The following is a 12,390-nucleotide window of genomic DNA, read 5'->3' as shown; positions in this document are numbered from 1 at the left end:
ATTAAAAATCTTGTTGCTTTAAAAGCCTAAACAAAATTGATCCCATTAGTAAAGGTATTCACTCTTACAATTTTTTAACAAGTAAATTTTAATAACCTTTTATTCCCACACAATCTAATTTTCTGAAAAAAGAAACTGCTACACAGAATCCTTTAAACATAGTTTGTATAATTCCAAATGAACAGGTAAGAGGAGTGAGGGACCTCTGTGGTCATGGATAAGCCCTAGTTGTCCCTTCGCTCAGGATCAAGGCCAGTTTATTCCTTAACTTCAGGGAAGTAACAGTGGTTCCTCAACATACCCTTTCAAATAAACTATCATTCTTTTTTTTTTAAAGATTTATTATTTATTTTGAGAGAGTGAGAATGAGAGAAAGAGAGAGCACATGAGAGGGGGGAGGGTCAGAGGGAGAAGCAGACTCCCTGCCGAGCAGGGAGCCCGATGCAGGACTCGATCCTGGGACTCCAGGATCATGACCTGAGCCGAAGGCAGTCGCTTAACCAACTGAGCCACCCAGGCGCCCTAAATAAACTATCATTCTTACTTATGAATCTACCAAAGGGAAACAGAAAATGACAGACAAAAATGAAAAGTAACAGTACAGTACAAATATTTCCATCCTAATAGTTAACAAATGGTATCAACTTTACATGTCTGAAAAGACTTTAGTATGTAGAACATTTAAAAGAAAAAAGAGAAATCACCCTTCTAAGTACTTTGAAAGCATGTCACACTGTAGGTTTACATGTAAGAAAGTCTTAAGGACCACCAAATATGTAGAAATAGGAATTCCAAATATTTCAGTTCTCTGAATATACAAAACCAATTAAGGCACAAGGACCTAAATAATAAACCCAAAGTGAGTTTAAAATGTTTCAGTTTATGTGATTTAGGGCCCTTCTATTTTGTCCTGTAAGATAGTTTAAATAGTTCTCTCTGTTGCACTGCCCAAATTTATTCAGACTGTTAGAGATATATTCATTCTGAAACTTTAGAACACAATAGGCTATAAAATTTTCCAAACTCTATTGTTGGCATAATCTAATTCAAAATTTAAAAGTCTTCAGAGACTTTCATTAAAACCCCCTGCTTACCTAACTGCAAAATATAACTTGAAATATGAACAAGAACATATACTATTAGTTATAATAAGTTAGAATGATCATTGAAACGTCCATCCAGGAGGCCCTCAATTTTCCTACTTGGCTTTCAAACAACCTATATACTTCTGTGCATTACATACTGACACCCCTAAAGAGACTTCCTAAGCTGATTCCAGATACTTACATGCAGCAGATAAGCAACATTTGCAGCAATCATACCTCACTGGTGCTGGTTTGTGTAGTTATTTGACAATCTTACTGCTTTAAGTGGAGAAGGTAAGAAAGAAAAATCAAACGGCTGACATTATAGGAACCACTGGTCTTTAACACAACTGGGACAAGAACAGAAATCAGGAGGAATGAGTAATCTTTCACCTCAAAGGGTGCTAAAAGGACTTAAACCGGGGGACTGTGTTTGAATGAGAAAAAGAGCAAAGGCAAGGAACATGCAGAAAATACTGGAAATAAATTATCTAAGATTATGTCTGAAAAATGAAGCATGCTTAGGAATTCTGGAATAATTTAAGATCTCTACAACTCCTCCCCATTTAGTACATTATGTTTTGCAGAACTAATTTTCACATACATCTTCAGGAACATATTGAATATAAGAGAAGGGAACTTCTTGTGCTGAAGAAAAAAAAAATTGGCCCCAAACCAATTTTTTTGTATTTAGTGAATAATTCTGCACGAATCTGTATGAATAAAGATTAGAAAAAATTGCCTTGGCAATGAACAAATGCAAACCAAGAAATTAAACACTAATCTACAGCAAAAGTTGCTACACAAGAGACGTTTATTAATGTTCTGTTGTATTTACAGTTTTAACATAGCAAACCAAGGTGAATTACCACTTGGCAGAAAGCACATCATTCTACGTTTATAACTCATCGGTTTCTGCTAACACACAGTAAAAGCAAGTAGTACTACAGTATGTTAGGGATCATCTCAAAAGTTCCAAACTAATTCTTTCTTTGCTCCTAAGTACCTATTCCCCTCCCTACGCCAGCCCTTGGCCTAATCATCAGGAGACCAGCCCCCCACCCAAAAAAAGGGGGAAAAAAAGGGGAAAAAAGGGGGGATAGGGACTCCTAATCACACAGAAAATGTCAAGAATTGCATTTTAGTAATTAAGCTGCATTTGCCCTTGAACTTTTTATTTTATACAGTGACAACGCCTTTACAATTTTTTAGATTCATAACACAGAACAATAAGGTACTGCAAAATTTAGAATACAGACGATAAAAAATTAATGCTTATTATTTACCAATTAAGAACAAATTCTTGACCACACCTTAAATGTATTTTGCACTATGATTTTGCTTCCAGGTGTTCACAGTACAACTGAAGAAATTTCCACGTTAATTTTAACAGCAAGTATGGATTATGTGCAGAAATGCAGTCAAAACAAAACTTTTAACTTTTGAGAAAACCCCTTTAAAATGGCCAGCATTATACATATCTTACACTAAAATACTTAATTCCAAGTTCATTTTGAGATGGAGGATGAATAAAGCAAGACTGCCCCCTACTGACTACAGGGACAAGGCTCATGCTATTTAAAATGACTACAAACAATAGATAAGGCATTATTAATACATCACATACTTGATTGCAAGAGCTTTTTCAAACATTAACCACTAATGATTCAATGACTACAGAATTTTGCATTAACTATTAAAATTTTACACCTAGGAACAAATAAAGAGAAATGATCTTTTTCAACAGTACTTTTATTTTTTTAAAGCAGGTGATTATTCCTCTGTGTTCTGCATCTTGATTCACTTCCTGCAGGTGTTCTCTTGCTTCTTCAGAGAGAATTCATAAACGCAGGAAGGCCTTTGCCAGAAAACATCTGCCAGAGAAGGATATTGAATATTGAAACTCTAGTTAGCTTGTTATTTTGGCCAAGAGAAGGATGTAGTCACAAAAGAAGGCAGGATGTTTGGAGACACAAGAAGTACATTTTAACATAGCTTTAAAATTACTATACACTGACATCATACTATTCAATAAACATTAAAATTTCGGTTCTTAAAGTTACCAAGGACTCTAGAACTAGGAAGAACTTGAATGCTTTCTCTAAAACCCATGAGGCCAGGAGTCTCTCTCTCCAAACTTCCTCACAAAAGAATGAAATGCAAATACCACTTCCTTTACCCTACACTTAACCTTCACAGCAATGACTGTAACTTGGGGGCTATGACACAGTAGAATCCAAGCGCACAAATAATTTTCCTGATACACCTGAAGCTACTGTTTACCCTGCCAATTCTGTCAGATTTCACACAAAGATGATTTCCAATAAGGATGCCAATGATGTCATGCTGTACTCAGAACATGGCAAAGTTAAAAGACAACTGGTAAACTCACAGGTATCACACTTTTTTTTTTTTTAAAGATTTTACTTATTTGAGACGGGGGAGGGGAGATGAGTGGTATGGGGGGACAGGGCAGAGGGAGAGGGAGAAGCAGGTTCCCCACCAAGCAGGAAGCCAGATGCGGGACTCAATCCCAGGACCCCAGGATCACAACCCAAGCAGATGGCAGACGCCTAACCAACTGAGCCACCGAGGCGCCCACACATAAAACTTCTTCTTCTTCTTTTTTTTTAAAGATTTTATTTATTTATTTGAGTAAGAGAGAGAGAGTGAGAGAATGAGCAGGGAGAGCTCAGAGGGAAAGGGAGCAGACTCCCAGATGAGCAGGGAGCATGATGTGGGGAATGCTGGGATCATGATCTGAGCCGAAGGCAGACACTTAACCGATGAGCCACCCGGGTGTCCCAATACTTCTTTTTAATCAACTAGGGGAAGTCTGTATTTTGGGTCATGTATCTCAGAAAAAAAAGTTATAATGTCCATATATTGTAAAGTCTAGTTTTCACTCCAATACTTTGAGGCATTTCTGTATTGGTAGAATTGTTTTGGTTTTCATGGAAATAATGGGGAAAAGTATAAGGAACTCCTGATATTCATGCTAAAGAAAACCACTAAGGAGATACATACTACTTAATAAATATTTGAGAAACTACCTTGTTGTACCCTGCACCTACTACTACATAGGTGGGTGGGCTACTACGCAGGCCCTTAGCTTACTTTTCCACCTTTCCAAATTCCTGTAAAAGCTCCAAGCAGGGCACCTGGGTGGCTCAGTTGGTTAAGCGACTGCCTTCGGCTCAGGTCATGATCCTGGAGTCCCGGGATCGAGTTCCGCATCGGACTCCCCGCTCAGCGGGGAGTCTGCTTCTCCCTCTGACCCTCCCCTGTCTCATGCTCTCTCTGTCTCATTCTTTCTCTCTCAAATAAATAAAAACGTTAAAAAAAAAAAAGCTCCAAGCAAACTTTTTCTAACTTTTCTGATTAGACAACTGCATCAATCTTTAAAAGGCTGACAAAACGCAGAGGAGCTACAACAAAAGAGGAAATCAACATATGCTTTCTTAAACTGTTAATATTCTACCAGATTCCAAATTCAGTAGGTATTCAAGGAAACCAGTACCACGAACACATGAGCAACTTTTGTTTAGATTGAGAGACCTCAGGATGTGTAGGGACAAAGACATGCAAACACAAGGAACTTGAAAAACCAAGAAGCAAAAAGAGTTATTGGCAGACCGACTTCAGATGGAGGTTTCTGCCAGAAGGCTAGACTTAATTACAAACTTAAGTAACTTCAATTTTAGCCGTTTCCATGAACAGAAGAAAACGGATGTAATTGTTCCTATTCAGCAGAACACTAAAATTTGCACGAACATATGATGCAGTCCAAATAACTACCTGGCCACTTTCCTTAGACCATGCCGCTTCCCCAGAGGTGAATTAGCTTTAATAGATCCCTCAAAGTCAGAGCCACCCAGCAAACATTAAAATTCCATTAAAAGCGCCTAGACAGGTTAGTAATGGGTGATCTCAATCACTGTACAAATGAGGGGAAAACGACTGCTAGAGAGGCGCTCACTTCTAAGACCTGGAGGCCTGTTCAGATGGACTTGACTCTCAAATTGTTACAAAAACAATGGTGGCACACAACGGAGGACAGAAGGGTTTTAGGGACTGTGGGCTTCATCAGTAAACTGTAGATCAGATCACTTCAGAAACAAAAGGAACCAGGAGTCCAGAGATCATTTAATTTCAAGAGGAAGACAACCATGTCTTCCTGAACATTATATGAATTTTTTAAGCAAAAATTCCACTGAAAACATTTCTACTACCTTGCTACTTTATAACACAGTCCAATAAATCAAACTGACTTGAGGTGAACTTCCTTTAATAAACTGAGAGGTATTAGGAGGGGAAGATTACAGAACAGGAAAAATCAAAGCATTTATCATCATATGGGGGAAAATGTAAGTATCTGCTGTCTATTAGGTACAGCTCACCAGGTCAGAGGAATCATTTAATTAGGAAGGGCCCTATCTCATTAACGTCACCGCTTAAAAAACTTCTTTCCTCAGGGCGCATGGGTGGCTCAGGTCATGATCCCAGGTTTCTGGGATCAAGCCCTGCATCAGGCTCCCTGCTCAGCGCATCAGGCTCCCTGCTCAGCGGGGAGCTTCCTTCTCCCTCTCCCTTTGCCCCTCAGCCCCAGCGTGCAACTGCTTGCTCTTTCTCTATCAAAAACAAAACAAAAAAACACCCCAAAACTTTCTTTCCTCCTATTTCACAGGTGGTTAAAATAACAGAATTTAAAATCTACTGTGCTTCCTATGTGCAACTACTTTCGGAGTAGTGCTGGACACCACTTAACTGTGTTACCACGTTCCAGCTGCTGTAACTAATGGCAACATCAGAGGAAGTGGTATTCCACATACATCTACTTTCCAGTTAGCTGCTAAATAAAAAAAAGTATGAACACTTTACATCTTGACCATTTCAGATAACGAGGTTTCTAAAAGGGATCCGTTTCTTTTTAAACAATACGAAGGAGCCTTGGCATTTTATTCTTCTGTTTCCTCGCAGTCACACACTTCCTGATGCTGCTGGGCCCACCTCTAGCAGTTCCTTTTGGCTCTTCTTGCTATGGGATAGGAAACCCGATTTCCTTTTTAAGCTTAAATGAGCTCCCGAAAGGGAACCTGAAAGTGGCTCTAAGATAGTAGTACATGAGCTTTGGTGTTTGGCTTTTGTAACAACTACTTTAGCTGATTAGAAACAGGGCTTTTGGGTCATTTCAAGGTTGGTTTGTGTGTACTGTATGTACTGTGTGTATTTTGGGTCGCCTGAAAAGAAAAGTCACTATTCTTAGACCTCTTTCCAGTAAAATGCCAGATCGTAGGACAGCATGGGAATTAAGTTATTTTTCTGTTATGGCAAAGCTATTTTAAAAGTCCCTACCTGTATCTTTCTGGCAAAAAGTAAGCCTACAGCTAGCTTTTAACTAGCAAGAACTATATTAAATGAAGAAGTCTCTATGAAAGAAAATAAAATCTTCATTCCTTATAAGATGGTGGGTTAGCACAACTTCAAACTAAATTAAGTTTCCTCTGACCTAGAGAAACATTCTATATTTGAATCTAGATGGACAGTTCTTACCCCGTCAATGGACAAAGGAAAATTAGTCCCATGGGATATTATGGTTTTTCAGATTCACTCTGGGGATACTGACAATTAGTAAGGAAGTCATTAGAATTCTAAATGCTGCTCTAAGTTCCCAAACCCCTAATTTAGAGCTCTGAATCCTGTGGGCATGTCAGAAATTATTTCAAATCAACTAGAATAGCAAAGTCAGACAGAAAAGGAAAATAAACTATGCCCTCCACTGGGGATGCTCGAAATTTCTGACAACTCCTAAAGCACAATAAGCCTTCTGACGCCAAAATACAGAGATTCGCAGACCTATACTGTCCCTCCACAGCTCCATGAGCATTAGTACTAAGGACTGCCTACTTCAAATCATAACCCCAAATAAAGACATTTCGGAATTTTTAAAAATCCAAACAAAAAATAACAATTTTTATAGGCAAAAGCCCCTCAATACAGTCTCTGACAATATAGGAAAACTGAGAAGTTCAGGCTTTCTCCCAACCTGGCTATTATTTGTTATGTATTAGAAACAAGATGACAAAGCGATGCCTGGATGGCTCAGTCGGTTAAACATCTGCCTTCAGCTCAGGTCATGATTCCAGGGTCGAGTCCCGCATCGCTTCTCCCTCTGCCTGCCACTCCCCCTGCTTGTGCACGCTCGCTCTCTAACAAATAAATAAATAAAATCTTAAAAAAAAAAAAAAGAAACAAGATGAGGAAGGTGTGCAATCCCCTAGTAAACATCAAAACTTCCTTCTAACTGAAGAATGAATAGACAGAGGTGTGATCTCAGTCTACTCAGAAATTCAAAGCTACCATTTGACTAGATAAGAGAATCTATTATTTTTAAAAAAGAGAAAGAAGGGGCACCTGGCTGGCTCAGTCCGTAGAGCATGTGACTCTTGATCTCGGGGTTCTAAGTTCGAGCCCTACATTGCAGAGATTACTTAAAAATAATTTTCAGATATTAATAGAGAGATAAAGAAATCTGCCCCTTAGGATATTTTTGGGCACCAATGTATTAGGGGAAATCTATAGGTGATTTTGGTACCCTTTGTAAGAAGGGGAACCACGGCAACCCAAAAGAATTAACTTTTGAATTTCTGGTAGGTAAGAGTTAAACCTGAGGCTTAGAAACAATTACCAATTATAATCAGATATGGAGAGGAAAGAAAAAAGATGACAACAGTAACTGCATAAAACTGCAGAGAACATCTGATAAGTCTCTTATTAAAGTTAGTATGTGCTAGACACAAAGACACATCATGGGCATTAGGGGCTAGGCCAGCAATGTCAATGTCCACCTGTTCCTAATTCAAATTCAGGATATGCCACACACTTTTAAACATGCAATAAAACATTCCCCTTCTCAAAAAAAAACAAAAAAACAAAAAAAACCGGTGTGGTAATCTTGATGACTAAAATTTTCTTTCAAATAAAATACATACTCCCTTGAAGAAACTTAACTTTAACACAAGCCTAAGTTCTTTGTATGCTTTTTTTTAATAAGAAACGCCTTATAAATATACTCCACTATGCAGGTATCTGAGCTCATCTATCATAACCTTCTGTTACTTACATAAGAATATTTAATTATACATATAAAGTACTTAAATGAGTGCTGAAAAATGTTATTATACCATGCTTGAAAAAAATTTTTTGTCATATTCGAGAAGTTCTCATCATATTATTCTGTTGCTTACAAACTTTTTTTTTAAGATTTTATTTATTTATTAGAGAGAGAGAATCAGAGAGTGAGAGAGAGAGCATGAGAGGGGGGAGGGTCAGAGGGAGAAGCAGACTCCCTGCTGAGCAGGGCGCCCGACGTGGGACTCGATCCCAGGACTCCAGGATCATGACCTGAGCCGAAGGGCAGTCGCTAAACCAACTGAGCCACCCAGGTGCCCATGCTTACAAACTTTTAATGCTGTCCCCCATCACCTGGCAAATTAAATATGGCGGCTACTTTCTTTCCTAGAAGCACACATCCTGATACCACCACGAATCTTCAAAACTGAGAACTCCACTCTTAGCATATGATTACCTACACAAACTCTTGACTACCTAGCAGAAAATACAGAACAAATTAATGTTCATGAAGGGTCAGCCTTGCAATGAGTCAACATGTCACTGGATTTTTAGGGCTGCTCTATGAATTCTATAGTTCCATTGTAAATGGGCTTAGTACTCAGTACTTAGATACTTAGTTAGATATTTGAAAACACTGTCTCAGCCTGGCTTTTCCAGCCTTGACCTTCAACACTCCTTTATGCTACAACCAAACTGCTGTCCCTTGAGCAAGCTCCATTCTTCCTTGCTTCTATTCACACTCTTCATTCTGCTTCAGGTGATTCTGAAATCTTCCCCACCCTATCCAATTTTCATTAGTAGAAATTCTACCTACCACTTAACATTTATCTCAACTGGTACACCCTTTACAAAACCTTGTCTGATCTTTGAGGGGCGTCTGGCTGGCTCAGTCGGTAGAGCATGTGACCCTTGATCTCGGGATTGAGTTTGAGCCCCACATTGGGTGTAGAGATTACTTAAAAATAAAATCTTAGGCGCGCCTGGGTGGCTCAGTCTGTTAAGTGTCTGCCTTTGGCTCAGGTCATGATCCCAGGGTCCTGGGATCGAACCCCACATCAGGCTCTCTGCTCAGTGGGGAGTCTGCTTCTCCCTCTCACTCTCCCTCTGTGCTCTCTCTCTCTCAAATAAATAAATAAAATCTTAAAAAAAACCAAAATCAAAGAAACAAAGTCTTGCCTGATCTTCAACTAGCCTAGCCCCTAGGTGTAATGCAAGGTTCCCCTCCACGCCAAAAGTCTTAAGTAACAATGAGCAAAGTCCAAGAAGTCCTATATCTTGTTACCAGAGAGATCTCTCTCTGGTGTACTCTTTCCCAAGATTCTAGAGCTGTTCCTTTTTGTAGCCAGTGATATAAGATGAAACCAACTCTGGGGAAAACCACATAGGAATACAATCAGGGCTTAGACTTCTGTTCTAGCTAGGCAGGGGAAAAGACCCTTTCCCCTTCCTTTCCTTGAGTTTGACCCTCATTACCACCAGAGTGGTAATATCAGGTTATGAACCTGAAGAAGGGCACCAGGAAAGTCTCCCTGACTAATTTTAAGAGATGGAAGCATTGGTGGGCTTGTAAGTAAACTAGACAAAAGGAGTTTCTTTTTGTTTTTATTTATTTGACAGAGAGAGAGACAGCGAGAGAGGGAACACAAGCAGGGGGAGTGGAAGAGGGAGAAGCAGGCTTCCCGCGGAGCAGGGAGCCCGATGTGGGGCTCGATCCCAGGACCCTGGGATCATGACCTGAGCTGAAGACCGATGCTTAACCGATGAGCCACCCAGGCACCCTGACAAAAGGAGTTTCTAAAGCAGCCAATGGTTTCTTCGCTTTGGAGCTCTGGGGTTTAGGGGATCTAATTAAAGCTCAGTGATGAGGCCTGAAAGGCTCCTTCCAATCTTTCCTCCAGAACTAGTACAACAATAAGCAATGGCTCCAGGATTCAAGATTCAAAGATCTAGGACCCCATAGTTGCAGCCAAATATCCTAGCTCCCCGATGACTACACTAAGACTCCTGCCTCTTCTGTATTGTCAGAACATGAGAAAATGTTTTCTCCTATGGCAGTTTTTCTAACTTGCCCTTTTCAACAGCTTTTCATGAAAACACCCCTTACTAAACTAGAAACTGCTAAAAGGCAAAGACCTTAAGAAGGCTTCTTTACCTTCTCTTTATTTCCTACCACAGGAGGTATACTCTAACCTGAACCTGAATAGCAATCTGCAATGTATCATGTTATTATACTAGGACTAGAATAAAGTTTTGGTTTTTTATTTTATTTTATTTTATTTTAAGATTTTTATTTATTTGACAGAGAGAGATACAGCGAGAGAGCGAAACAAGCAGGGGGAGCGGGAGAGGGAGAAGCAGGCTCCCCGCTGAGCAGGGAGCCCGATGCAGGGCTCAATCCCAGGACTCTGGGATCATGACCTGAGCCGAAGGCAGATGCTTAACGAATGAGCCACCAGGCGCCCCAAGTTTTATTTTTTTAAATACCTTTAATAAATAAAGAGAACTCTGGTCCTGGGGAGATTTGAGAAAGTTTCTGGCATCTTCCGAACTTTTGCATAATTGATAAATCCTCTGAGAAACAGGAGAAAGCCTGATTTAAAAAAGAAAAGTCAAGAATGAATTTATAGTTTCCATATTAAGTCCCCTCCCCAAAAACATCCCTCTTGATAGCACTACTTTATCATTTTTCTGCTAAAAGCTATCAAAACATGAGTAATTTTCTCCAAAATTTCCAAAGGAGTTCCATTTCTCAATGAGAAGACATAATCTCAAGAGCCCAAATGAAACTCTTTTTGCACATTAAGAATCTAATTGATCTAAAAGGGAAATAAAAAATAAGATGGAGTTAAACATGTACATTTGGCAACCTGAGAAGCATTATCAAAACCTACCTTCTGGTTCCAAAAAAGTATTTCAAGATAATTAACTCCAAATAAATAAAGGACAGGTTATAAAATACTTTTCTCAAGTCAAAAAAAAAAAAGTCCACCCTCCCTTCCGGTCATGGTATTTTTTTTCTGTCGGTATTTTTTTTCTGTCAACTGTACATATGCTGTCCACTAGATGTCAGGATCCCCTTATCTATTACAACAATTCTTTTTTTTTTCCTTTAGCACCAATTCTTATAGTCTCAACTCTGAACTCTATTTCTCTATTTTTAAAAAATATAGACAAGTAGGGTACACCTGGCCATTTATTTACCAGACACTAAGGGAGTTAAGACTAATTTTGTGTGTCTATGCCAGAAGCTACACATTCACAGTTGGTACCTCTTCTAACAATCTGTGGGGGAAGGTGATGTGCCCCCTCCAAGGATAGCTCACATGCTCCTGGTCCTCCTCCTTTAGAGCTGGTGTCTGAGTCTTAAGAGGGCTTTTTAAAAACACCTTCATGGTGATATAATTCACATACCATGAAGTTCACTCATTTAATGTATACAGTTTACTGGCTTTAATTTTAGTATAGTTATGGAACTGTACAACCAAAACTATTATCTTTATTTTAGAACATTTTTATCACCCCTAAAAAAATCGGTACCCATTCAGCGATCACTCCTCATTCCCATTCTGTTTGGTACCAAAAGCAGTAAGTGACTATAGAGCAGGAGTCACCCCATTAAGTGCTGGGTTGGGGAATCCTACTAGTGAAATAGAGAGCACATAACCTGTATGGAGGGGACACCTACAACTCAGCTCCAGTCAAAGCGTGGGTGCCATGTGGAAATAGAGGCCTGTTTTACTAGATATTCCAATTTTTAAGAAAAGTAAAAAAAAAATTCAGACATTTTATGTGGAAACTCTTGATTTTTAAATGATGGCAGCTAATAAAAAAAAAAAACCTCTGAAAATAACTGTGGAACAAACTAACTACAACTCCTGGTTAGATGTAGCTCATAGGCTGCCAGCTTGAGAGCCCTGTTCCTTGCAACAAAACACCCCAAAATTCGTTCTTTCTGCAAGAGAAATCCCAAAAATGACCCAAACACTGGGTCCAAATGCACAAATGATATCCAAAGCCTCACTGTTTTTTTGGTTACTAGTAAACAGTAAGACAGACAGAAAGATCAATTAATAACAAGTATTATAATTTCCCATGAAACTTCAATATAGGAAGACAATAAATTCATTAGGTTTCTTTAAATAATCTGTGCTATCAACAATCAACCTGAAAA

At 39.0% G+C, this 12,390-nt stretch overlaps 1 protein-coding gene across 1 annotated transcript in view; it reads right to left on the bottom strand.

Annotated features, from left to right (window-relative positions):
• Window positions 1-1,880: 1,880 nt before the first annotated feature.
• Window positions 1,881-12,390, bottom strand: part of NDFIP1 (Nedd4 family interacting protein 1) — a 52,067-nt gene continuing 41,557 nt past the window's right edge. Inside the window, exons 7-8 of the mRNA XM_027605454.2 lie at window positions 10,704-10,809; window positions 1,881-2,959 (exon numbers count right to left, since the gene is read on the bottom strand). Coding sequence (XP_027461255.1) covers window positions 10,706-10,809 — 104 coding nt within the window. The 3' untranslated portion in view covers window positions 1,881-2,959; window positions 10,704-10,705. The remainder of the gene's footprint in view (window positions 2,960-10,703; window positions 10,810-12,390) is intronic.

Source organism: Zalophus californianus, chromosome 5 (genome assembly GCF_009762305.2).
Source record: "Zalophus californianus isolate mZalCal1 chromosome 5, mZalCal1.pri.v2, whole genome shotgun sequence".
NCBI lineage: Eukaryota > Metazoa > Chordata > Mammalia > Carnivora > Otariidae > Zalophus > Zalophus californianus.
This window is presented reverse-complemented; position numbering and strand designations above follow the sequence as displayed.